The following is a 26168-nucleotide window of genomic DNA, read 5'->3' as shown; positions in this document are numbered from 1 at the left end:
TATGGGGATGTGTAACTGCAAGTTGCTTCTTTGATAGAAACAAAGCTCTAATATGTATGTGGTTAAGAAAAGGATAAGGTGTTTGAATTTTGCCCATATAAGATATTGGCTAATATATACATTTTTTGGTAAGTAATATAGCCATGACGGTTCGTATGGAAGGAAATATGGTGGAGATTTTTGAAGTTGGACCCTGTGAAAATGCCTACCAGATGGGTTTTCTGATTGGTCAAAGGTTCTCTAATTTGATAAGAAGCAGGTTAGCTAGAGACCTTATCCTTCAAAACCAGCTTCTCCCATTTGCTGGAACTCCAGAATCTCGTTCATTCATCAAAGCTCTTTTGGAGAATAATCAAAACAAGTTTCCAGGATACTGGGATGAGCTTCTAGGGACTGCAGCAGGAAGTGGAGTGCCTGTTATTGAGGTAATGTTGATGAAAACTAAAGCTAAATTGTGTTGTTTATGCTTCGTTATGTTAATATTTCAGTCACATTATGGCTGCTCATTTGCAGATTATACTTATCAACTTCAGGAAGGAGATACTTCCATTCATTTCAAAGACTGAGATCAGTTCAAATGTCGATACTGCAGATGACTGTTCCGATGTTCTTGTTGTTAATGAATCAATGGCCATTGCAGCTCACAATGAAGATGCAAATGTGTCTCTACTTGGCCACACGTATGCTATAATTTGATGTATTTACAGTTTGGTATATCCAATTTACTGGGTTTCTGTCATATGCAATGTTAAAATATTCTGCAGATATCTGATAAAATGCAAACTGTCAAATGGACTATCCTTCATGGCTTATACCTATGCCGGAGAGCTCCCCAGCTGCGCCTTCGGTTTCAACAGTCATGGTTTGGTAAACATAAATGAAAATATGACAGTATTTGCTGTAAATGAGTGATAATGGAAGTGTTAAGTTAAATCTCTTAATAGCAGAGTCTAAACAATTTCTTATTATATACCCTAGGCATTCACACTGAACTCGGTACCCCCAGTTGAAGATGAAATTGTAGCAGCTGGCATAGGGCGGAATTTTATCTCACGAGATCTCCTCGAAGCCACAGGCATTAACGATGCTTTAACTGTAAGAACTTACCAGTCTTTCGCTTCTCACCTTTTGGAATTCAAGTTGAAAATTGCAGGTCTTGATAGCTTGGTTTCTGTCTTCAGAGAATATGTTCATCAGAAGTTTCTGTTGGCCATAGTTATAACTTGATAGATATAAAGACACGCCAAATTTTGAACGTTGAAACAGCATCAAGGAACCGGGTTTCAGTTCATAATATTGGATCAACACCATTTTTCCATGCAAACATGTATCTCCATCTGCAGGTTCTGCAGGTAAATTATTCAATGCACTGAACGGCTGCATCAAGGCAGGAGGGAACTGCACCACCTGCGGAATTATTGTAAGTGGTGGTGTAGTAGCCTCTACACCAAACTGCAGACCGATCAAATTGTTTCACATAGGATATCTAAGTCTTTCAGCTTTTATTAATAATGAACTAATGCGTTTTCAACCAAGGTACAAGATGAGAATTCAATAAGCAGGCAAAAAAGAGCAATTGAGCTACCGAAAGGATCAAAGGAAGATTTCCTATCACTTCTTGGAGATACTGGTCACCCAAAATATCCGATCTACATGATAGGTAATATGACAGATAATTTCAACAGCCTCTCGTCAATATTATCTTGCTTACTGTATAAGACCTTATTTTCAGGTCCAACACTCTACACATTATGCACGGCAGTAATCAATCTGGACGAACAAACACTAACAATAATTGAAGGAAATCCGAAGAAAGGAAAAGTTTCTCATGCCTTCTCTATGTCCTCAGAAGATTTCAAGATAGTCCAATAGAAAAGCTGTCAGCAGACTGCGTTAGCTATGCAGGTTCATGGAGTCCTAACACATGACCATCAATACAACGCATGGCTGCAACCTGATGACAAGCAAATAGTTTTTACAATTCGAGATCAGAATCAAACCTGAAAAAGAGTCTGGAAGAAAAAATTTTGTAGAAACAAAGCTCAATACCTTTCCATGGATCTCATATTTGATGGGACCATCTAGCTCAGCTCCAAGTGCCATTAATTTTGTGACTGTACTATTAATGTCTGTCACTGTGAACGACAGTAAAGATGAATATCCCTTCTGCGTGACATGGTCACTGTAAACTGAGTTAGAAACCAGCATTTCCAATTAGAACCAGACAGAGACCTCATTCATTGTAATGCTCAATTTATTAGAATGATTATTGCATTCCTTCTTGTATAAATACAGAGGGATAATAACAACTAGAAGTATCAATTTTCAACTGAACTATTAAAGCGACCAAACTTTCGGACTTTTTTTTATCGAAGGTACTAAATTTTCACTATCCTGAGACCTCCAGGCGCTTATGCCAAGGAACTTCACCAGAAAAAATTTCTACATTGTAAATATGGAGAAAATTTACAGGATGGAAATTATGTTGATGAAGTTTATAATATTGGGTTTCTCCTAGACAATTTATCAAACAGAAGGCGAGGTAGAGAGGAAACCTGGGTGATTGCATGAGGGCGAGCTTGAGGGGACCAGACTGAAGTTCGGCCCAACGAAGAGTGCAGACATTGACAGTAAAGTCAAGCCCCTCCGAGTAGAAGCGGGCTGCTCTTGGGACGTCTTTGTGTAGTTGCAGTATCCACCTAAACGACGCTGCTGCCATCTCTCTTCTCTGCAATTTTCCCCTCGGACCTCTCTTTTGAATGCGGTATCTCACTCAAGAGTTCCTGGGAGTTGGATGCCCGAAGAGAACATGACTCAGCCCAATAAACCGAACTCCCCGATCGTATGTGGCCCAATAACAATCACTTAGCAGTCTGAACCCAAAATTATTGTAGCTAAATATTACTCTTTCATCTTGGGGAGGACTCAATCCGAGCTGTTTACGGTCGACTCAATGTTTGGCTCGAACAAACCAACTTTAGCTCAACGCAATTTTGTAGAAAATCACCTAAACAGCAATCAAAAAAGAAGAAAACAGTTAAAAATTTTTTTAACTCAAATAAAACCAATTTACAAACAAAATCAAATAAAACTGTAATTTTTAAATAGTTCAATTCGATTTTATAATTTGAACCAAATTATATACGTCCCTATACAAAAACCAGGGTTTTGTCCAAAACATTATACAAGGCTTAAAGAAAGTCATTTACCTAGGGATAAAGTCAATCTAAACCACACTAAAGCCAAGACCAGCTTGAACTCAAATTGAACCGATAATACTCTCAAACTTTTTCAAACTCATACAATGTCATTGAAGAATATAAATAATACTAGAAATAGGGTAAATAGTATAATAAGATAAATAAACAATTTTGAGCTGCCTTCAAACTGAATAATAAATTCAAACCCAAATTAATTCAATTCGAATCTACCCCCTTAATGCATCTTCTATCAAGTCAATCCGTATAACAAAAAACATAAAAATAATACACAAGGCTTAACTACCCAAAATTGTAGTGCATTTCAATTCATCTTCATCCATTCTGTAGCTATGCAATGATATTACAGTTACAAACTTCAAATTCCAGGATTACATAAGACAAAATTACAGCAATATATAAGATACCCCCTCATTCAAGTTTACACAGAGCTGCTACCAATTTCACATAAGGAATGCCTCTCAAAGTTCAGCAAGGCAGATCCCACAAGGCCTGACATGTATCTTTGTAACAATCAGGTGCAATTCTCAGCAGCCTAAGATGAACCTTTGAAAACTTTGAAACGTGGACGCTGCGCCTTTGACCTTGCTTCAAGAAGCTTTGTCTTCAAAGTACTGTCCTTTGACACTGGAGGCAATTTTGTAGATGATTCTGAAATGTCAATGTCTGGTGGTGTAAGTTTTGACATCCACCGGCGAACCGGACTAGCCTGCTTCCTCCGCGTGGGGTAACTGCAAGAAGCCTCACCAGAATCATTCTCGGCGTGTATACTCTGCATCCCACCTTCTGACAATAATATATGATTTCTTATTAAATTATCAATCATATAGTTTGAGTTTGATCCATGGAGCTCATCATGTTCATTCTTTCTTTCATGACTGTCATCTTCTGGGGCTCCACGATTTTCAGATTTATTTGCCATGTTCAATTCAGTTGGTTCCCTATCCACCATCTCGGGCCCCTTATTACCATTAGAGGACATTGCCGAAGCCATGTGTTCTTCAAACTTAACTTGCAAACTGGAAGGGTTTCGACCCCTAATTCTTTCACGAGAAACAATATTTTTCTTTATTTGGTTATGCTTCATCATTTCATCAATATGACTGTCCACAGCTTCATCTTGATGCAACTTCATGTCACCATTGCTTTGTTTCTTTAGTTCAAAACAATTTGAATCACTGCCTGCAGAATCTTCATCATCTCCAGCAGCTTGAGGTGCACTCACAACCTCGTTTAGAGGGACGGATTCAAGAGAATTCCGTCTATCCCTAGGCAGTATGTCATCATTTCTCTTAGAAGAAGCTGCTTGCTTGGCCTGAAGAAAAGTCTCTATTTCAAAGCCCAACTTGTCCACTATTGATTGCTTCTCAGAAAAACCACCATTAGGCTCTTCTAGATTCATCTGCATCCTTTCGTCAATCCATGATTCAGATATATGGAGAATCAAACGATCACAATCAGCCTTTCCAGCCCAATCTTTGTCAGATTTCTGTTTCAATGCATGCACCTCCTGATCATAGTCTTTTATGCCCAAAGCAAATTGATCACAAAGGTCTTCCAAAAGTTTCCTTGCTTTATTCTCTCTTTCGAGCTCTTTCAAAGCATCAGAAAGGGAAGAATTCACCTCTGATAGCTCTCGTGCTAACTTCCTGTGTAAGCTCTCTGATCGCTTTCTTAACTTCCTCTCATCCTCTAGCTCCTCCCTTACAGACTGTATGGCAGCATGGATCCGATCCTGCTCCTTACTCTTCCTAACTAGCTTATCCTCTGCAATTTGGTTCATTAGACCATCTATTTTATGGCGTTCTACCTGCTGATCTCGAAGTAACTCTTTGATCCTCATACGGGAATGGTCTAGCTCTGTCTTCAATGCTTTTATCAATGCTACATTTGAAGCATGCTGTTCTTCCAAGCTCCATATTCTATTTAATACTTTCAGTAGTTCTGTGGACGTTTTAAGATTATATCGTGACTCACCAACCCTTGCTTTAAATTCTATCGAACTGGTTGGAGTGACTGCCGGATTATATGGTGCCATCTGCAGGAGAAGAGCACATGAAACAATGCTGAAGGTTCAATAAAGCAAAAAACTTACTACCGTAGCTCAACCATATTTTCATTACATATGTCAGCGAAAGAAAGAAGCCTATTTTGCGGCCTGAAACAAAACAACAGCTCTGCCATGTCTCATGGCTGAAAACTTACTAATTGTAATTTCTGAAATGTTAACATTACAGATTTCTTTGCAATAATGTCTGTGTAATAATCATACTTCTAACGCTGTAGACGACACATGAATGAGAAAACCAGGGGGAAGGGGCGCTCGGACTGGAAGTTGCCTAGTGTTTGCTTTTAAGCAAAATCAAACAAATGCTAAATGAATTAAAGAAAAGAAGTCGAAGAAATGATATCACAAATACCTCCATGGAACTACCATAACTTGCTGGAGACACAGCCCGCAAGGCACGATTACTTCTTTCGATCGATTGATGATGTTGAATCAGTGATTGAGCTATATGCCTCCTCAAACTGCTTGCACTTTCTGGCTGGTGAAAGAAATAACAGCAAGATCAATGGCAGAAAGAAAAAACACCCCCCTAAATTATTTAAGCTCCTAGTGCTAACTACAAGACCCTTTACGCATTTGAAGAATATTGTATCAGTTATGCAATGATTCAAGCAAAAATTGCACTCCTGCAACCCTAAATTGAAATAAAAAAAGAACACTCTAACTTAACAGATTGAGGTTCCTCAGCAAGAACAAACATAATACCCAAATTAACTGATGAACCCATTGATCAGTTGCACATACACAATCAAGAAGCAACAGAAACAGCCACGCACCTGTTCAGGGGAGCTTGGGGATGGATCAGCCAAGAAATGAGACAAATCAAGAGACTTTTCCTTGTGAAGCTGGTGGTGAGGAGGACGGTGGCGGCGCATTTTAGAGTCACTGACACCATTGAAGTTAACACCCCGGTGCATTTTAGAGCGAGGAAATTGACGATGGAATTCCCAGAGAGCGGCGGCTAGTTTCCTTGCAGAAAGATGACTGTTTTCTTTAATGATGCTATCATGCGCCCGCGCTTCAAGAGAAGGCCAAAGTCTCCAAGAAGACGCAGTTGGAGTACTTGGGCCCCCTCTTGTTGCCAACAAGACCCCTCTTCTCAACTTTTCCCCCAAATTTTCCTCCTTTTCTGCTACCCCATGTTCACTTTTTTCTTCTCTTTCCATTTTTTTTTCCCTCTCTCTCTACCTTAACTTCGAGATCGTTTTCCTTTTCATCATTCTCTTTTTTCTTTTCTTTTTTTTTTTCCCCCTTCAGTTTTGAAATACTATTTGGTAAAGTTTATGGTGGTTGCCTTTTAGCTGGTCGGTCAGTCTCAAACTTCAACCTTTTTGTTGCCGTCTGAGTTGAGTTAAAGCTCGAGTTTTCACACTCTGTAATGAGTTGTAATCATCTTCACCTCATGGCAAAAGTGAAAAGGATTACCTGTCATGCATTTAGTTTACATCACCCGACCCGCCAAAGTGTCCTTCATTCATTGTACAACGCTTTTTGGGAAAACCAACGAGACTGTAAATAATTTTTTTTACTGCAAATACTTCGAAATTTCTTCATTACGTAATAAATGTTCTCCCTCTCTGTTTTTCGTAATTATAATATTTGAAACCTTATCCGAGCCCAGGATAACAATGAGAAAAAGTATCTTCCCTTTTTGCCCTTCTCCTCCAAATCTAACATATAATATATCTTAATTTTTATTAAAATTATTATAAAATTATTCTAAATCTAATATATATTTAATAAAAAAATATATATTTAGTAAAAAAAATACACACTTTACAGTTTTTATTATAAAATTGTCACTTATTTTTTTAACCCTAAATGTTTTGGTTATCATAATATTTTATTTTTTCTACAATTAATTTTGTTTTTAAAATTAGTTATTACAAATTAGTTTTTAAAATATTATTTTGTATTAATATGAAGAATTAATGAAAATATCAACATAAAAAACTACAAATAAAGAGATTAATTATTACATATTATTAGATTTTGTGAATGTTATTGATTTTTTTAAAAGAAAACTTTATATTTTGTGAAAAAGTAGTAAGTAATATTTCAGAAAAATATAATGATTAGTTTGTCTATTGAAAAATAGGTAAAAAATAAAATTTATATTTATGAACATAGAGAGAAGATTTTTTCATGTAAAAATAGGGAGGTAATTTTTCTTGGGGGGACGAGAATTGAAAACCCTTCCCCACCCTCCCCGTTGCTATCCTTATTTGAGTTAGGGTTAAAATGATCAATGATAAATCCTGCAACTACAGTACCATATGATTCAAAGTTTTATCTTATATATCATTAAAAAGTTTCAAATTTAAACTTCTTTCGTTTAGAGATTTCAAAGCTTTTATCCCTTGGCTTCCCTTGAGGGGTTACAAGAGTTTTCCTTCTTTATTTGTGTATATAGTAGTGTCAAAAGAGCTAGATCAACTTGAAGCTTAATTCAAATTCCTTTTTTCTTTGAACCGTTATTATAACAGATCATACAAATTGTGTCTTAAGTTTTGAAGTTTGATTTACAGATCGGGCCGATTTGACATGATACTATACACAATTACTGATTATTTAAAAATGTTTATTGTTTTTTATTGTTACATAGAGAATTCAAATAATTTATATAGAAAATCGAAAATATTTATTAATGTTATAAAAAATTAAAAAATAACAATAAATCATCATAATGTAATGAAAAAACAAAAAAATAATATAAAGATTTTAAATTTATTAATTATTAATTATTATTATTATAAAGAAAATTAAGATATTAGTCTAAGATATAAAATAATAATAAAAAAGAATGAAAAATAAAAAATATATATAATTAATGGATAAAACTACTAAAAACCCATAAGCTAATTCGTTACAAGTTTCACACAATATGATTTGTTATAATTAAAAATATATATAATTAATTATAAACTAATTAAAAAACCCATAAACTGACCTGTTAAGATTTTAAAACGATATGGTTTCTTGTAGTATCGATCCTGTTAACCTGTTTTATAAGCCCTCTTACACTACAAGTTTTAACTTGGAACAACCCGTAAATATGGTAAATTGGATCAAAACTAACTCGACCCAGCTCAGCACCATGCATTGCCCCTTCTAGCTGTGCACGTAGAGCAACGTAAAACAGAAGAAATGGTCGAATCCATCGCATCAAAACTGATGAAATGTTGCTTCGTCTTCGTTCTGATAAATCTTTTACTTGGCGTGTTAGATTTTCTTTGATTTCTTTTGTATTGTTCCGCACAATATTACCGTATTTATTCTTTTGCAGTCTGGTTTCTGATGGATGACAGACAGACCGGCGAACTGTAGTTTCTTGGATTCTGAACAGTGTAAAGACATTCGCACGGGGGGGCCACGGCGCTGTGTTGTGTCAGGTACGAGTTTGGAAGCTAAATTACATTTTAGTCCTTATGTTTATCTGGCTCCTGAGGATTCGAAGACTAATCTATCATCCTATTACTTGGCTAAATAACAAAAAACCCCGTATTGTAAGCCCTAGCTAGCGGCTAAATTATATCATATTAATTGTTAATATGAAAAATTGCACCAACTAAAGGTATACAAGATCAAAGGTTGGGAAGGATAATAAATAGGGTCACAAACGAAATGAACGATGAGATATTTTTAAAAGTAATTTATTCTGCTATTTGGGTTCCTATTTTTACTATTGTCTTCTTACTTTTTATGGTTGAAATTTGCCAAATTAACACTACAAAAGAGAAGTGTTGGCCTCATGCATTTGTACAACCATATATTTATAGAACAAAAAGAAAAGGTATTTGGGTAATTACATGATTATCCAATCTAGATTGCCAATATATTTAATTAGACAATTAATCTAATTTTGTTTTATCTAAAAAATAACGGATCATTATATGCTCTCGAAATAATAAAAAGTGATTATCATTACATCAAAATATGAGATAATGATAAAATATGATCTCATAATTATAAAAATATCAATTGATAAGTTAAAGAGATTGTGAAAACGGTTTAAATTATAAAATTTAATTGTTTATGTTATTTTTGAATGGAATGACTTCTACTTATATTATATTTTCTAGCTCGTTTCTTATAAATAATAAGATAAATGAGAATATTGTCTTCACATCTTAATAAATTTTAAGTTATCCATTCCACATACTCTAACAGGCGTGATATTGTCACCAAAAAAATTATTTTAAAGTCAAGTTCAATAAGTGAAACCTCAGGGATGAATATGATATTGTCCCAAGATAAAATGGGGCAAATTATGTTTTTGGATTTTCAGGATCCAAAGCTCTACTGTAACTTTTCCTTTCGTTAACGGCGTGAATGTTAACTTCACACACAATCTTGGAAGCACAACATACAAAATCAGAAGTACATGAAAAATGGCCCAAAATGTTGCATGCAGTCAGAACAATCTGATGGCAGGTAACTGAAGTTAACTCGGCCATGGTGCGCCAGGCCTTTCTTTTAGAAGTCCAGTGTCTCCGGCTGACTGGCTTCTAGTTACAAAGTCCAAAAGTTAGCATTAAATTTCAATTATGGTAACACTTAATGGCCTGACATTCCATATACTTCAACTGCAGGGTGAGGCAGGAATTTGTGCAAAAACAGTGTATGAACATGTTACTGGGTGAATGTGCAAAGTCATTGGATTTGTGGGTGTGTTGTGTTTTGGTTGAAGCGTTTGAGCGACGGGGCTTGTATAATGCAGTTGGGGTGACATTTTTTTTAGATTTTATAATTAATTATATATTTCATGTCACATCATAAACGTAATCAGGAGAAGTTCTAGCAATAAAAAACTTGTGTAGAATGATTTGAGATGAAAAGAAAGTTTGAATAAAATTATAGGAACTTAGAATTTAGACGGTTAGATCAATCACCTCTCACGGAGTCCGTCATTGCAGTTTAAAATGATCTCTCTTTTACGTGTACACAATCTTATCAATAGGCCAAAAGACTTATTCTCACCTAAGATATAGTTTATTCTCAAATTTTCATCTATAAAATTTTAAAAATTTAAATATTTATCAAATGAGTTATTAAAATTAATAAAGTTTATTAGTTTTAGAGATAAAATCATCATTTAATTAATAATTAAAAAATATAAAAATTTATATTATTTCTCTCAATTGGTTTGAAAAACGAATAATTTCTTTCAATATTAAGTTTTAAAAAGTTATATTTTCCTTTAAGGGTTTCAATTTTCTTGCAAAACCTCCCCCTCTTCGACAACCGACACTCTTCGGCTCTCTCTCTTCTTTCTTATCAATAAGCCAAAAGACTTATTCCCACCTAAGGTTTAATCTATTTTCAAATTTTCACTCGTAAAGTTTCAAAAACTCAAATATCTACCAAATGAGCTATTAAAGTTAATAAAATCCGTTAGTTTTAGGAGTAAAACTGTTATTTAATCAATAATTCATATCATTTCCCCCCATTGGTTTGGAAAACTAATAATTTACCCTAAGATTAAATTTTAAAAAATTACATTTTCCTCTTAAGGTTTCAATTTTTTGACAAAACCTCCCCCTCTCTGATAACTTGCACTCTTTAGCTCTTTCTCTCCTTTCTTTCGAACACATCTTCATTTGAATAAAGATGAATTGTTTTTGTCTAGACAAATTGACAAGGATAAGAAATTGTCTTCGTTGATACGTCTAGACGAATCGTGTCGGAAAAGAGTGACTTTCAAGTTTTGGGAGAGAGAGAGATATCGTCAGAAGGGATAGAGAGCATCAGAGAAGCTGACTATTCATCAAAAAATTGTCTCTGAAAAATTGAAACCCCTAGAGAAGAAATACAATTTTTTAACGTTTAATCATGAGAAAAAATTATTAATTTTTATAATTTAAATTTTTTTTAGTATTATTAGTTAAATAACAATTTTATTAATAAAGTTAATAAATTTTATTAACTTTATCAATAGATAAATGAATATTTAAATTTTTGAAATTTTAGAGGCAGAAGTCCCGAAGAGATTAAGCCTCGGTGGGAATAAGTCTTTTAGCCTAGCATTGAATGTTGTTGCTATCTAAATCAAACGATATTCATAGTAATTAAATAGCCAAATGACAATTTTCCACCCGAACTTTGATGGGAGGACTGTTCCGCCGATGAAGTTTGATACGGTCATTTTTTCATCATTTATTTACTTTCATTAGTAAAACCGTTTTCCATCAATTAATTTTTCAACAATTTCTCTTTATTTCCTCTCTCAACAATCATAATTTTTTCTCAAGAAAATTCGAGTTCCCTTCTCTATTTTGCCTTGAGATCTTAATAATCTCAAAGTACAAGACCCGAAACAATCCCATTGTTTTTTATAATCATTTTCTTTTCTCTTTGTACTTTGTTTTCATAAATCTTAAGATCTGGTTTTGTTACTGAAGATTTTAAATAACTTAAAAAGATTTTCTCTTAATAATATATAAATTTATTGTTGTGTAGATGAAGATGAAAACGATTATGACTTCATCTTTGTCCGAATGACACATTCATCTTTTAGATGATGAACAAGTAGCGTTGGGAGAGATGATTGAGAAGGAAAGACAGTGTCAAAGAAGGTGGCCGTTCATTAAAAAATTGTCATTATAAAATTGAAACCTTAAAGATAAAATACAACGTTTCAAAACTTAAGTCTAATAAAAAATTTTTAATTTTAAGGTTTAGAGAGAAAAATAAGATAAAATTTAATTTTTTTAATATCACTAGATAAATAACAATTTTATTTTTAAAACTAATAAATTTTGTTATCTTTAACATTTTATGGGTAAATATTCAAGTATTGGAAACTCTAAGGATGAGAATTGAAAATAAACTAAACTTTGGGTGGCATAAAATTTTGTGCCCACTTTTATATAACGTATATTATGTCAACTCTAAAATCAACATCGACATTTTATTGATGCATTTATTGATCCACCTCCCTTGGTTTCCAACTGATCGTTTAATCTTGCTTTTTACTAAATAATTACTATTTAATCTTGATTAAGAAATCTTAGTGGATAAAAAAGTGCCACCTGGATCAGAACCTGAAAGAAACGTGCACATCTCATCACTGGACTTTGGAAAATTGACCAAAACATTTGACTTTCTTCGCATTGATGACATTTGACTGAGTTAGATAGCAATCGATTTTGACTTTTTAGATGACACGTGTACGGCAAAGGATGTGGCATCATCACTGATGTAAATCCTGCTTTGCAATTATTTTTCTTTATAATTTTATACGCTTTGAATGTTGCATGCACTAAAAAAACTGGAAAGTTTTTGTACAGGTGATTAAATTCTCTCCCTGTGTCTTCCCCTTTTCCTCTCATATTATGTTTGTTTCCCAGAAATTCATGCAAAAACTGGAAAGTTAAGCGTGTTGGAAACTCCGAATTTCATTTTTCTTTTCTCTACTGATTTTTGTTTAACAAAGAATACTCAATTCACTGGTTTCCTATAAACCGACTGTATCTTCGGGCATTTTCTCACTTATTTTGCTGTGAACATTTGATGCCATGAATTGGGACATTATTTTCTTTTGAAACACATTGCATGCAGTTTTCCCATTTGTTTTATGAAGTTTAATGCCCACGTAGCTGATTAATTTCACCCGGAAAGACAATAATGGCCCATCTTTATCAACCTTTTACAGCCAGACCACCACCATGAATTCACCCAGCAGTCGGATGTAATATCTTCCTGTCAGCTGCCGAATTTTCAAACGAGGTCCGTGAAATCGTGAAAACACGTACTTTTATTACTTCTTTATTTCTTTTCATCTGATATATATATATATATATATATTATTTTAGGCCAACTTTGGGAATTAGGTGAAGACTTTCCATGGAGTGCTTCTTTACAAGGAAAGTTAGAGTTTTCAGCCTCTCCCGGCTGCTCCCACGGAAATTGGATTGAGTCTAAAACGTAATTGCTGATGGAAGTGTTTCCCAAAGTTGAAAAAATTACTTGTCTTACGTAAACTTGAATCTGATCATAGTTGAAGTTTCCCTAACCAATTTTTTATTCTGGGTTTGGTAATTGTCAGTGACATTTATTGTTTTTTTGCAGACATATACAAGCGTTGAAATAGCAACATAATATTGCTTCAAGATTTGAGAGCCATCAGAAAATTGGTGCAAAATGGCTGGAAATGTGAGCTGTACGGCAATGCAGGCTACATCAAATGGGGTGTTTCAGGGTGATAATCCTATTGATTTTGCACTTCCTCTTGCCATTCTTCAAATATGCCTTGTGGTTGTGGTCACCCGCATTCTCGCTGTAATTTTAAAGCCTCTTCGACAACCTCGCGTCATTGCAGAGATTGTTGTATGTTCTTCCTCTTATTTACTTTGATATTTTCTCTATTTTTTCATTCAACACTGCCTAGAATGTTAAGATTCCAAATACAATATATAAGACTTGAATCTCATGTTCGAAAGCATTGACTTTCAATGCGGGATTTACAAGACTTTTGACTTTCCAATCGCTAGTTTTAAAACATGGTTCTTTCCAGGTTCATATCCAAACTGCAAAAAGGAGTAATCGGCTCTTCCATCTCAATAGCATAATCATGGTATGACTTTTTTGATTTCTTTTTGCAGGGGGGAATATTACTTGGGCCCTCAGCTTTGGGAAGGAACAAGGTTTATCTGAATGCAATATTTCCTGCCAGGGGTCAGACTGTGTTGGATACTTTAGCCAACCTTGGCCTTCTCTTCTTTCTGTTCCTTGTGGGCCTTGAGTTAGACCCAAAGTCCCTTCGTCGGACTGGTAAAAAAGCTCTAAGCATAGCCCTCGGAGGCATCAGCCTACCTTTTGCATTAGGAATCGGAACCTCATTCGCCCTCCGTGCATCCATTTCTAAAGGTGTACAGGGACCTCCATTTATCTTATTCATGGGAGTAGCTTATTCCATCACTGCATTTCCTGTCCTGGCCCGCATTTTAGCTGAACTCAGGCTTTTCACTACTGATGTTGGGCGTCTGGCAATGTCAGCTGCGGCTGTTAACGACGTTGCCGCCTGGATTTTACTTGCTCTTGCCATTGCCCTCTCAGGAACTGGCCGTTCTCCCCTTGTATCTTTATGGGTTCTATTGTGCGGATGTGGGTTTGTCCTCATTTGCTTATTCATTGTCCCCCCAATCTTCAGATGGATGCAGCAGCGATGCCCAGAGGGAGAGCCTGTGGATGAATTGTATGTTTGTGCCACTCTGTCTATAGTTTTGCTTGCGGGTTTTGCAACCGACGCCATTGGAATACATGCTCTCTTTGGAGCGTTTATAATCGGAGTTTTGGTCCCAAAAGAAGGAGCATTTGTTAATGCTCTAGTAGAAAAAGTTGAGGATCTTGTATCAGGCCTTTTCCTTCCATTGTACTTTGTATCTAGCGGATTGAAGACTAATATAGCCACAATTCGAGGAGCTCAGTCTTGGGGATTCCTTGTTTTGGTTATAGCTACAGCATGTTTTGGAAAAATTATCGGCACTGTTGTTGTTTCCTTCTTATGCAAAGTTCCTGTGAGGGAATCTCTGGCTTTGGGGTTCCTCATGAACTCTAAAGGCTTGGTGGAGCTCATTGTGCTCAACATTGGAAAAGACAGAAAGGTAAATTAAGAACTTTGTAATTGCATTTGCTTGGTTTCTGGGTTTTAATTGTTTGATTCCATTGATGTTTCAGGTTTTGAATGATCAAACATTTGCAATCATGATTTTGATGGCTGTCTTCACAACATTTATAACAACACCTTTAGTCATGGCGGTGTATAAGCCTGATAAAAGAACTGTCAATGCCCTTTACAAGCACAGAACTGTTAAGAGGAAAGATCCAAATGTTCAGTTGAGGATTTTGGCCTGTTTCTATGCTTCAAGAAACATCCCCACAATGATTAATCTGATTGAAGCTTCACGAGGGACAGAAAAGAAAGACAGCCTCTGTGTTTACGCACTGCACCTCATGGAGCTCTCGGAAAGGCCATCTGCAATACTTATGGTGAACAAGGCAAGAAAAAACGGAATACCCTTTTGGAACAAAGGGAAAAACTTGGATGCTGATCATGTTGTTGTTGCTTTCGAGGCTTTTAGACGACTCAGCCATGTCTCTATCCGGCCAATGACCGCAATCTCGCCAATGCACGATATCCAGGAAGACATTATTGCTAGTGCTGAAAGGAAAAGAGCTTCAATAATAATTCTCCCGTTTCATAAACACCAGAGGCTCGATGGGTCCCTGGAGACCACACGAACCGAATTTCGTTGGGTGAACAAGAGGGTTCTTGAGAGTGCTCCGTGCTCAGTGGGGATCTTAATTGACCGGGGCCTTGGTGGCAACACACATGTCTCAGCAAGCAATGTTTCTTCAGTGATGGCAGTGTTGTTCTTCGGAGGAAACGATGATCAGGAAGCTCTTGCTTATGGCGCTCGCATGGCTGAGCACCCTGGAATCACTCTGACTGTCATTCGCTTCCTTCCAAGCCCTGAAATTTCCAGGGAGATTGAAACGAAAGAAGACCCCCATGTATCAGAAGATGAGAGCTTTCTTGCTGAAGTGAAACAAAAATTTTCCAATGTAGATTCATTTACCTTTGAAGAAAGGATAGTAAGAAATACTGCAGAAACTGTTGAGGTCATCAACGAGTTCAACAAATGCCACATGTTTTTGGTCGGTCGAACGCCTGAGGGCTCAGCAGCAGCAGCTTTGACTGTGAGAAGTGGGTGCCCAGAAGTTGGGCCAGTTGGGAGCTTGCTTATAGCTCCTGATTTCTCAACTTCAGCTTCAGTCTTGGTGGTGCAGCAATATACTGGCCATGATCGAGCTGTTTCTGTGTCAGGATCGATAACAAAGGTAGCAGAGATGCGAGAGGAAGATATAGAATCTGGGTAATTGCAGAACATTTTGGTATCAATAGCTGATGTTGAATGGTCTTGATGATGGCGAAAATGCTGCAACAGAGGCGCCCAAATGATTTACTTCCATTGTTATTTCTGACAAGTTTCATCAATTGTCACACATTAAATTTCTGAATGGGTTTACTTCCAATAGCTTCTGCCTGCAAATAAAGTGTTGTAATTGGGTAAGATTAGAGCTTTACATAAATTTTTGGGCAAAATTTGGATAGTTTTATGGATTATGCATTCAGAGTTTATGGGTAGTTTATCCTACTTATCCATTTTGATGCTGATCACTAAAAAGTTATTTAGTGATGGTAATTTAGTTTGTGAAAATCGAGTCTCTGGTCCTCTCATCTGTAGATAAAAAGTGTATTTTAAATAAAAAACAAAGATAGAGACAAAATAACTAAAATTCTGGGGATATGTATGTATATCCCAACCTGTCTCATCTCCAATTCGTTTACTTCTCTATAAATTTTTACATATTAAGTTACTTTTAAAAATTTTTACATATATACCCTAACAACTGATAAATATTCAGTTATCTTTCTAACGTGGAAGAAAAGGGGAAAGGTTAAGGAATTTTCCCAGCATGACAGGAAGCAGAAAGAGAGAAAAATATTTCCCATGGGGAGGGGATGGGAATTCCCTTTTATCCTCATATAGAAAATGGGATGAAGATGAAAAAAATGTTTATCCTATAAGAATGGAGATGTGTTTGAATAATGTGAGCATACATTAATTAAATTTTCTTATTGTTAATAAAACTGTGTGAATGCATAGTTTGGAAAGAATTTATTTTATGGGTCTGATATCATCATTTGAAAATGAGTCGATACACTTTGTATTGTGATTAGTAATTTGGATTATAAGTATGAATTAATGAAAGTTTTTGGATTATAAGTATGGTTTAATAAAAGTTGTTAGACTTTTGATGAAAAAATCCAATTAAACCTTGTTAATATTAAGTAAAACAAACAGGCAAGATCCTCTTCTCCTGGGATTAAGATATTCAATTTTTATTTGCCTCATCCCCAACTCTAAAGTTAGCTATAGAGATTCAATAGCTCCGATCTTATTGTTCTATCGTAATCTTATTTATTAATTCTATGGGTATACATTTTCTAGTTGAGCAAGGTGAAAAATCATCCTTTTACATTTACACAAATACTATTACAGGGCTTTCTTTCTTTTTTATGGATATATAGTGTATAGTATTATATATAAAAACCCTAATTTTTTGTATTGTATCATATAATTTAGTTTTTAAAAAATAAAATAATAAAGAAATCTAATTGATATGTAATTATTTTAGAAAATATTATAAATACTTTTAAAAATTAAAATTTCTTATATATATTTTAAATATATCATATTTTTTCAAAAAAGTATAACGATAATATATATCGTATTGTATTATATGATATATCCATTATATCATATTAATTTGATATATCATGAGATACGTATTTTTTTTATTTATATTATATCATAAAATATATTTTATATATTATAAGATACTAATAATCACACGTGCAACTAGTTAAAAGAGGAGAAATGGCTGTATCCATCCTATTATTTGGCTAAATAACAACAAAGCCCGAATTGTAAACCATATTTAGTGGCTAAATTAGACATGTGGCATGGAATAGGCATGTCGATTGGGTTGGGAAAGCCCAAGGTATCCTTATTACATTACAAGGAACATTACAAGGCATGTAGATTCATTTACCTTTGAAGAAAGGGTAGTAAGAAATACTGCAGAAACTGTTGAGGTCATCAACGAGTTCAAAAAATGCCACATGTTTTTGGTCGGTCGAATGCCTGAGGGCTTAGCAGCAGCAGCAGCTTTGATTGTGATAAGTGATTGCCCAGAAGTTGGGCCAGTCGGGAGCTTGCTGATAGCTCCTGATTTCTCCACTTCAGCTTCAGTGTTGATGGTTCAGCAATATACTGGCCATGATCGAGCTGTTTCTGTGTCAGGATCGATTACAAAGGTAGCAGAGATGCCAGAGGAAGATATAGAATCTGGGTGATTGCAGAACATTTTGGTATCAGTAGCTGAAGTTGAATGGTCTTGATGATGGAGAAACTGCTGCAACAGAGAAGCACACAAATGATTTGCTTCTACTGTTAGTTGTGACAAGTTTCATCAATTGTCACACCATAAATTTCTTGATGGGTTTACTTCCAAGGTCAAACGACTACTTCCCACCCAAGGTTTGATGTTTTCTCAAGTTTCCACCCTTTAACTATGGAAACATCAAACACCCACCCATGACCGGTTAGATTTAACAAAACCCTAACGGTGGTAAGGGTAAAATCGTCATTTTTGCTATAATATTAAAAATAAACTAAAATATAATCTTATTTTGCCCCCCTAAACTTTAAAAACTAAAATTTTCCCTCAGCTTAAGTTTAAAAAATGGCAGTTTCACCCTAGGGTTTGGTTTTAAAATCTCCGACGACCGTTCCGGCTCCATTACCGACGGCCTCTCCCTCCCAAAGCGGCCTTTCCCTCCCGAAGCAGCCTCTCCTTCCGACGAATGCTTTCCTCCCATTTAGAGGCTTGATCGGCTTCGTCTTCGCCTTGGGAGACGAAGAACTTCGTCGGGGAAGACGAAGTTCTTCGTCTTCGTTTGGGAAGACGGTCATCTTCCCAGAGGTCTTCTTCTGGGAAGACGATCGTCTTCCTAGACGAAGACGACGACTTCGTCTTTGTCTGGGAAGACAAAGCCCCGATGAAGTTCTTCGTCTCCCAAGACGTCTCCGATACCAATCGAGCCTCCAAATGAGAGGAAAGCATTCGCCGGAAGGAGAGGCTGCTTCAGGAGGGAGAGGTCATCGGCAATGGAGCCGAAACAGTCATCGGAGTTTTCAAAACCAAACCCTAGGGTGAAATTGCCATTTTTTAAAACTTAGGCTGAGGGAAAATTTTAGTTTTTAAAGTTTAGGGGGACAAAAGGAGATAAAATTTTCAGGCGTTAGGGTTTTGTTAAATCTAACCGGCTATATGTGGGTATTTGGTGTTTCCATAGTTAAAAGGGGGACATTTGAGAAAACATCAAACCTTGGGTGGGAAATAGTCGTTTGGCCTTACTTCCAATTGCTTCTGCCTGTAAATAAAGTGTTGTAATTAGGTAAGATTAGAGTTTTACACATAAATTTTTGGACAAAACTAGGATAGTTTAGAGATTATGCATTCAAAGGTTAAAATTTATTATGTGTTTGAAAGTTCAACGTACTTACCTATTTTGATGTAGTTCATTTTATTTATAAATTGATTTCGTTGAATTGTCACACCTAACAGTTTAGTCATATTGATCCGAAATAATTCATCTACTTTAACTGTACATTAATCCCATTTAAATGGCTAATTAAGATGTTAATATGGATCCAAATCGAATTGACTATAAAATTAGAGATCGATCCAATTTAACTTATCAAACGGGATGTCCAAACATTAGTATAAAGTTCCTTTCCAGTCCCATTTCTGATAAGTCCAATCGTATTCCCTCACTTTGAAATCATTGTTAAACCCTTCAAGTTGATCTTAATTAATTTAAAACGTCACATATCTTAATCAAGAATTAGGCAACCCATACTCATTATGGTTGATCTTGTGTCTTCAACGATGTCGTTTACGTGGTGGTGTACATTAGCTACCTAGGCTCTTTCACACTGAATAAGCCAACCATCCACTCTAACCCGAAGATAATGAAGGATACTGATCTTCGACTTTAAGAGGTCGATATTGGTACAAAAACCTTCACAGTTTCAGTTCCCAGTCAGACCCAAAATGCTTCATCTCTCCTGCAATCTCCACCGTCCATCTCCTTCTCTGCTTCTTCCTCCGCAAAATCTTTTCCCTTTTCCGTCTCGTATCGAGTAAGCAATCTTCCACTCTTGACTTCAGCTTGTTGCAATCTTTATAGCCTTTTATTTAACGTTTTCTTTTTATTTTCATGATTCAACAGCCGAGTGAAGTTCAATTTAAGTAAAGGGTTTGTGAAGATTGCAAAAATTTCGATAGCCGTAAATGGCAAGAAGAGTGAAAGGAGCAGCGAGGAGGGTTCGAGCAGTGATAAATGGGTCCATGAAGGGTTCATTACAGAGTCACTTCCTAATGGTATGTTTCGAGTTCGTTTAGATAATGAAGACTTGATTCTTGGTTATATTTCGGGAAAGATTAGGCAGAATTTTATTCGTGTGTTGCCTGGAGATAAAGTCAAGGTTGAAGTAAGTCGTTATGATTCAAGCAAGGGTCGTATAATTTATAGACTTCGGAACCGAAGTTCCAGTGATTAAGTTGTTGCTTAATCTTGAGTGCTTTTATTTTTGTATTTAAATGAATGGTTCTGAAAATTCATAAAGCTTATATTATTCTAGTTTTTTCTTCTATTTTATGTGTTTATTTGGTTTTATTGATTGGAGCTGTTCAAAGTATTTTTTTTTCTAAATGTTAATTCTGAGTTCTCTTGTAAATTCATTTGCTTCAAGCCTGAGCCGGCCCCAGCTCAACCGGCTCATATCAAATCCACCCCTAATTCTGAGTCTTTGACACCTTCAAGCTGCCGATTGAATGCTCTGAACGGAGGATTCCTCCAGTAATTTCACTTCTGTTTTTAATAAGTGTAGGGATGCATACAGCTGCTTTATGATTAGCTAGATTGCAACTTATTTGTGTTGCACAAGCTAAGTTGTTAGCTCATTATTTGATGTCCAAAACCGTAGGATTCATGTTTAATCAATAGCATTCATGTTTATGCCCAAGGTCTGAGGATTTTCTGCGAATTTAATTTGCTGCTGGGCCTACTTGCGGCCCTCATCCTTTTCTCCTTGATATTGACACTTTCATTTTCAAAGGAAATTTATATGGTTTAATATTGATCATGGACATGGAGAGGATTGATAGATGTTTAAGTTTATCCTCTTTGGAAAAAAAAAACAAAAAAGAAAAACAGTAGTTGGATGCTGTTGGGGAATATTTCTAATCAGGCTGGGAGCAAGTCATTTTTAAGATTCTGTATTACTGAGGGGATGGTTGTGACCCCTTGCCCAGATTTTAGATTTAGATTGTTGGGAGTGAAACATTTGTCTGGATGGTGGTGGCTAGAATTTGAATCCAAAACCACTCTAATTCTGGCCTATACTCCATTGGAGGAAGACCTTGTTGTTAATAGACAAGACTGAAATTCAATGTCAGTTGAGTATGGTGAATTGCCTCTGAAAATATCGAATACAACTGTACACACCCTTACACCCACTCACTCAAACAGGACAGAGAACTTTTGCAACTTGAGTTCCAATGTGTTTACTTAATATGTACCAATTACTTTAACTCTGTCTATTATTAATTTCTTGTTTAGTTGTGCTTGTAAGTGTGCGCAAACAGGGTGCAAGACCAAAACTCTGGGGACATATAATCGCCTTCTGGTGATCACTCAGGGTGGATGAAATGATTTCAGATGTCTTCTGAGTTCTGAACATCTCTCTTCCTGCATAGATAAAATGTGATAGAGTGATCAAATGAATGAGTAGTCAGACAAGAAACTTAGAATAAAGTGTAGGCCTGTAGGGTTCTGAGTATTGAATTCTTTCCGGAGGGCAATATTACCTTATCATTGTCATTCAGCTTGGCAATTGTGACTGTGCATGGTCTATCACTGTCTTGGTGGACCAGCGATATGTAATCCAGGCATGTCACTGGATGAGCAATTCTAGCTACCACTGTCTTTAGCTCTAATACTACGTCCAAATACACACAAAGAGTAGTTAAAGTGTACTAACAATTATCTAGACCTGTTTATGGTGAAGACATGCTTTATGTAAGCTTTGCACTTCACTAGATTAAAAGTTGTAACTGCTTGTGTCCGAATGTTTAGAACTTCCTCTGAAATGAGTACAAGAGTTGCTGAGTATGTATAATTTGTTCGCCGGAATAAGATAATAGCAAGGTGACAGATTTTGCTCTTCAATGAAGTGTATATAAGCTGAGGAAAGTTGGTTTATTTTATTGTGCACAAAGGACTATCCATTGACACTCAAACACGAGAGAGCTTGCAGTGAAATTCTGTATCATTTTCTTGCTCCTGATTTCTCCATCTGATTCGGCTTCCTGGAAAACACAGAAATATCACAAACCTTGTAAACAGTTTGTGCTTTATTACCATGACATTCTCTACAGTGGCAATGATTCGGTTAATGCAACATCTGCAGCAGTCACAATTGTTACCAAGCTGGGCAACTTCAACTTTGGAATGCTAGTTGTTTTTGATGATCCTATGACAAAAGACACCCATCTTCTTTCGCATCCAGTTGTACGAGCTCATGGGTTCTATTTCTATGATATGAAGATCAAGTACGATGCTTGGTTTGCTTACACTTCGGTCTTCAACTCCAGCGAGCATAAAGGTACTCTAAATAAAATGGGTGCAGATACGATGTCGGAGAAGACGAGAGATCTTTCAATAGTTGGAGGGACAGGGAACTTCTTCATGGTGAGAGGGATTGCAACATTTCAGACTGATGCTTTTCAGGGCGATAATTACTTCCGCCTCAAGATGGATATTAAGTTGTTTGAATGTTAGTAGAGTAATATTTATTTATAAGTACCACTGCACAGTCTGCACCAGTAAGTTTGGTATATTTTCTGTGTAATATGAGCTCTCTAATGACTACTCTCTTTTCTTGCTAAGGAAGCAAAGAAGTTCATGTCCTGCTCTATCTGTAATGAAATTATTTTTATATATTAATAAGGTAATGTACATGTTTGTAATGGTCTTAGCCCGGAGTCAACTGAGCAGCAGCAAGAATGATTGAATCTTGTTGGTGATGCTTACAAGCGAAATCTTTAGCATTGGGGTACATATGTAACCCTACCTTTTGTTATTAGGTTAGGGCATGAGATCGGTTAGAGAAATTGTAGTTTTACCTCATAACTTATATTTTTACTAATTACTCTCTTATATGCAAAATTTAGTGTTTTAAACTTTTAAGACTTTATTGATATTATACTTAATCTAAACTACGAATTCACAAACTTCCTAAGTTGAGAAACACTGACCTCAATCTTAGATTGAGTATAGTATTCAATTTGCACGATCTTGAGCTCTCATCAACAATAATTTAACCAGTTCATGTTTAGCTTGCGAGTGACTTACCTTGTTTGTTGCCCTCGATACGAGTAATAAGATGGTATTTATATTGGAAAAAAAGAGTAAATTACCATTATCCAGCTAAATACCATGATATTACCTTGAATATAAAAATGTAATAAGGATAAAAATGAATGCCCTAAGATTGGATTTGATTTGAGCTACTCAAGTTTAAATGGTAACTCAGATTGAACAAACTAAGTTTCAGCCAATATTTGGACTTGTTTTTTAAAACAAGTTGAGTATATGCTAACTTAAATATTCAAGTTTGATTTTATTTGAGCTAACCTAAAATTTAATTGTTTTCTAATTAAATTTGAGTTTCAACTTATTAATTTCAAATTAGTCTTTTTGGGTTTGAATAGATCTTTTTTTTCATGCTAGCTAGCAATGATTCTCTTTCTCGATCCTTTTTCAAATTAAAGAAAACATTTTCTGAGCTTGACCCAAAATTCCTGACATCTTTCAAACTCACTTAACCACCAAACTTAAGAATATACTTTGTAATTGTTTGTTCACTGTGTACGGATTGTGAAAAGTATTAATAAGATAGCATTTGACTTATGTGTCTGTCAGGCAAACCGAATTACTTGAAGGAAAATTGAAATTTTTACTCTTATTTTAATTTATGTATATATATATATATCACTTATTTTAAAACTTAAATAAATATATTATAACAGTAATTTACTTTTTCAAAATACGCCTTTTGATGTGACTCATGCAGAGATTCTCTTTTTTTCTCTGTAACTTTCTCTCTCTTCTTTCTCACTCTTCAAGTGAGGAAGGAATCCTTACAACGTAAAAAAAATAAATTTTTCATCAGAGAAGACATGTGATTGAACAATAAAACCCATGAGAAAACCATTATAAATGATTCAACTTAGACATAAGGGAGAAAAAGATGAAAATTGTTAAATTTATTAAGAGAATTAACATCTGTTGTAAAGATTACATAACAAAATCATCCACATTTAGGTCAGTGTTGACTCAAGCCTGTATGTTATGTGTTTTGTTTATGAACAATTGAAAATGAAATAAATATAGTAGATTCATGTTCATAACTTCATGTAAAATTTAATTTTGTTATGATTTTATGTTATTAGATTGTTTAATGCTATTATTTTATGTTGTTTCTATTATTTAAAGTTGTTATAATATTGTTTAATGTTGTATTGATGGGTATAAAGTATCAAAATTCAAGCTTGAAAAAATTCCAAGCGAAGAACAAGTTGGTGTTAACCCCAGCCGTTGGTGGCAATGCTAAAGGTTGGCATTAACGCCAAGCCCCTGGGCCCCACTAAATTTATTATTTTTTTTGTTTTCTTTCATTGCACTCCATTCCTTTATTTTTAATGCTTGTTTATTTCAATTTAGTGCTCGTGTGTGTATTGTTTTTATTGTTTAAAGTTATTATAATGTTGTATTAATGATTATAAAATACAAAAATTCAAACAGAAATTCAAATCTGAAAAATTTTCAGAAGAAGCCAAGGGTTGGCACGCCAACCCTTGGCGAGAAAGCTAAGGGTTAGTTCTGGCCATGGTTCATGAACTAACGGTTTACAGTTCAAAAAAATAAGAACCCTGAATCGAAACAGTAATAGGATAGTTTGTAACCGATTTGAAACCGAAGGTTCTGGTTCATGACCTCGGTTCGAAATCGACATTGAATCGTTAATTCTAATACATGATTTTGATTTAATTTTTAAATTATTAATTACAATAATTGAAAATTAAAAGAAAGACTTGGATTTAATTTTTTAATTAAGCTTTCTACATATCTTTTTCGGGTTTAGAAAAATCAAAACCTACATAGTTCTCTTACCTTTGCATATCTGATAGCCGACAGTACCCCTTTACTTTATCATTCACCTTCGCTATCTTGACTATTATTTTCTGTTATCGAACTATTCGTAATTAAATCAAACGATTCTTCATTAAAGTCCACTTTTATATCTTGTTGGCATAATTCGACTCTTGTCCAATCGTCCACGTATATTTGGGCTTCAATAGATTCAGAAGCCAAACTTGATCGCTTCTCATTCAATATATCACCACTCGAGGCATAGATTTAGGAGCATCTCTTAATGTAATGCCATATTCCAAGGCTTATAAGGTGGATTTTTCTGTTAAGTGAATTTGACCTAGAGATCAAGGATAAAACTAGACAAGAGAATCGTGTTGCTGACCATTTAAGCCGCCTGGTTCATGTGAAAATAGAGCAGAATCTGCAGGAGCAATTTCCTAATGAACATTTATTTTTAGCAAGCTGCAGGCTGCCTTGGTAGCAAACATTGTGAATTATTTGGTTACTAACATACAACTAGCTGATTTATCTAAAGCTCAAAAAGACAAATTGAAAAATGATATAAAATATTACGTATGAGATGATCTGTATTTGTGGAAACATTGCACTGATCAGGTTATAAGGTGTAGACCTGAAACTGAAATTTCTTTTATTATTACATTTTGCCATGCATATGCTTGTAGAGGCCATTTTGGAGCCAAAAGGGTTGCAAGAAAAATTCTAGATTGTGGAATTTTCTGGCCAACTTTATTTTGAGGCACATACTCTTTTTGCAAATCTTGTGAATGCTTTCAGAAAACAGGTAATATTTCACAGAAAAATCAAATGCCTCAAACTCCTATTTTAGTTTGTGAAATTTTTTATGTTTGGGGTATTGATTTCATGGGGCATTTTCCATCTTCGTTTGGTTACGTTTATATTTTATTAGCGGTTGATTATATCTCGAAGTGGGTAGAAGCAAAAGCAACCCGAACTAATGACTCTAAAGTTGTTTTAGGTTTCCTTAAATCTAACATATTCAATAGAT

General features: G+C 35.3%; 6 protein-coding genes across 11 annotated transcripts; 4 read left to right on the top strand and 2 right to left on the bottom strand.

Moving 5' to 3' along the window:
• Positions 1 to 89: 89 nt before the first annotated feature.
• Positions 90 to 2334, top strand: LOC123203880. 4 transcript variants are annotated; one of them, XM_044620348.1, is made up of 7 exons: positions 92 to 425; positions 514 to 680; positions 765 to 900; positions 979 to 1095; positions 1182 to 1352; positions 1537 to 1660; positions 1733 to 2334. In XM_044620348.1, the coding sequence occupies exons 1-7, from the start codon at positions 144 to 146 to the stop codon at positions 1870 to 1872; spliced, it is 1137 nt and encodes a 378-aa protein (XP_044476283.1). In that variant the 5' UTR covers positions 92 to 143; the 3' UTR covers positions 1873 to 2334. The 4 variants fall into 4 exon arrangements, with proteins under 4 accessions (XP_044476280.1, XP_044476283.1, XP_044476281.1 ...); XM_044620349.1 differs by having other exon boundaries at positions 95 to 425; positions 765 to 867; XM_044620345.1 differs by having other exon boundaries at positions 90 to 425; positions 1537 to 2334.
• LOC123203881 lies at positions 1591 to 2871 on the bottom strand. The gene is made up of 3 exons (XM_044620350.1): positions 2556 to 2871; positions 2050 to 2182; positions 1591 to 1954 (listed from the first exon to the last, which is right to left on the bottom strand). Exons 1-3 carry the CDS (start codon positions 2717 to 2719, stop codon positions 1898 to 1900), a joined length of 354 nt encoding a protein of 117 aa, XP_044476285.1. The 5' UTR covers positions 2720 to 2871; the 3' UTR covers positions 1591 to 1897.
• A 625-nt stretch (positions 2872 to 3496) lies between these two features.
• LOC123204648 (uncharacterized protein At5g41620-like) lies at positions 3497 to 6649 on the bottom strand. Its single transcript, XM_044621422.1, has 3 exons — positions 6063 to 6649; positions 5639 to 5764; positions 3497 to 5256 (listed from the first exon to the last, which is right to left on the bottom strand). The coding sequence occupies exons 1-3, from the start codon at positions 6450 to 6452 to the stop codon at positions 3754 to 3756; spliced, it is 2019 nt and encodes a 672-aa protein (XP_044477357.1). The 5' UTR covers positions 6453 to 6649; the 3' UTR covers positions 3497 to 3753.
• A 5921-nt stretch (positions 6650 to 12570) lies between these two features.
• LOC123204580 (cation/H(+) antiporter 18-like) lies at positions 12571 to 16596 on the top strand. 3 transcript variants are annotated; one of them, XM_044621318.1, is made up of 5 exons: positions 12571 to 13014; positions 13101 to 13212; positions 13357 to 13614; positions 13890 to 14891; positions 14965 to 16596. In XM_044621318.1, the coding sequence occupies exons 3-5, from the start codon at positions 13429 to 13431 to the stop codon at positions 16165 to 16167; spliced, it is 2391 nt and encodes a 796-aa protein (XP_044477253.1). In that variant the 5' UTR covers positions 12571 to 13014; positions 13101 to 13212; positions 13357 to 13428; the 3' UTR covers positions 16168 to 16596. The 3 variants fall into 3 exon arrangements, with proteins under 3 accessions (XP_044477253.1, XP_044477254.1, XP_044477255.1); XM_044621319.1 differs by lacking the exon at positions 13101 to 13212; XM_044621320.1 differs by lacking the exons at positions 12571 to 13014; positions 13101 to 13212 and having other exon boundaries at positions 13234 to 13614.
• Positions 16597 to 19902: 3306 nt separating this feature from the next.
• Positions 19903 to 20576, top strand: LOC123204581 (translation initiation factor IF-1, chloroplastic-like). Its single transcript, XM_044621321.1, has 2 exons — positions 19903 to 20063; positions 20153 to 20576. Exons 1-2 carry the CDS (start codon positions 19975 to 19977, stop codon positions 20481 to 20483), a joined length of 420 nt encoding a protein of 139 aa, XP_044477256.1. The 5' UTR covers positions 19903 to 19974; the 3' UTR covers positions 20484 to 20576.
• A 1643-nt stretch (positions 20577 to 22219) lies between these two features.
• Positions 22220 to 22961, top strand: LOC123204751 (dirigent protein 5-like; the record flags this gene model as incomplete). The annotated part of the gene is made up of 1 exon (XM_044621551.1): positions 22220 to 22961. A coding segment is annotated over one exon (546 nt), but the record flags the coding sequence as incomplete, so codon positions are not given.
• Between the last annotated feature and the right edge of the window lie 3207 nt (positions 22962 to 26168).

This window comes from Mangifera indica, chromosome 20 (assembly GCF_011075055.1).
Source record: "Mangifera indica cultivar Alphonso chromosome 20, CATAS_Mindica_2.1, whole genome shotgun sequence".
NCBI classification, from domain to species: domain Eukaryota; kingdom Viridiplantae; phylum Streptophyta; class Magnoliopsida; order Sapindales; family Anacardiaceae; genus Mangifera; species Mangifera indica.
Note: the sequence above shows the minus strand (reverse complement) of the source record. Positions and strands in the feature narration are given on the sequence as shown.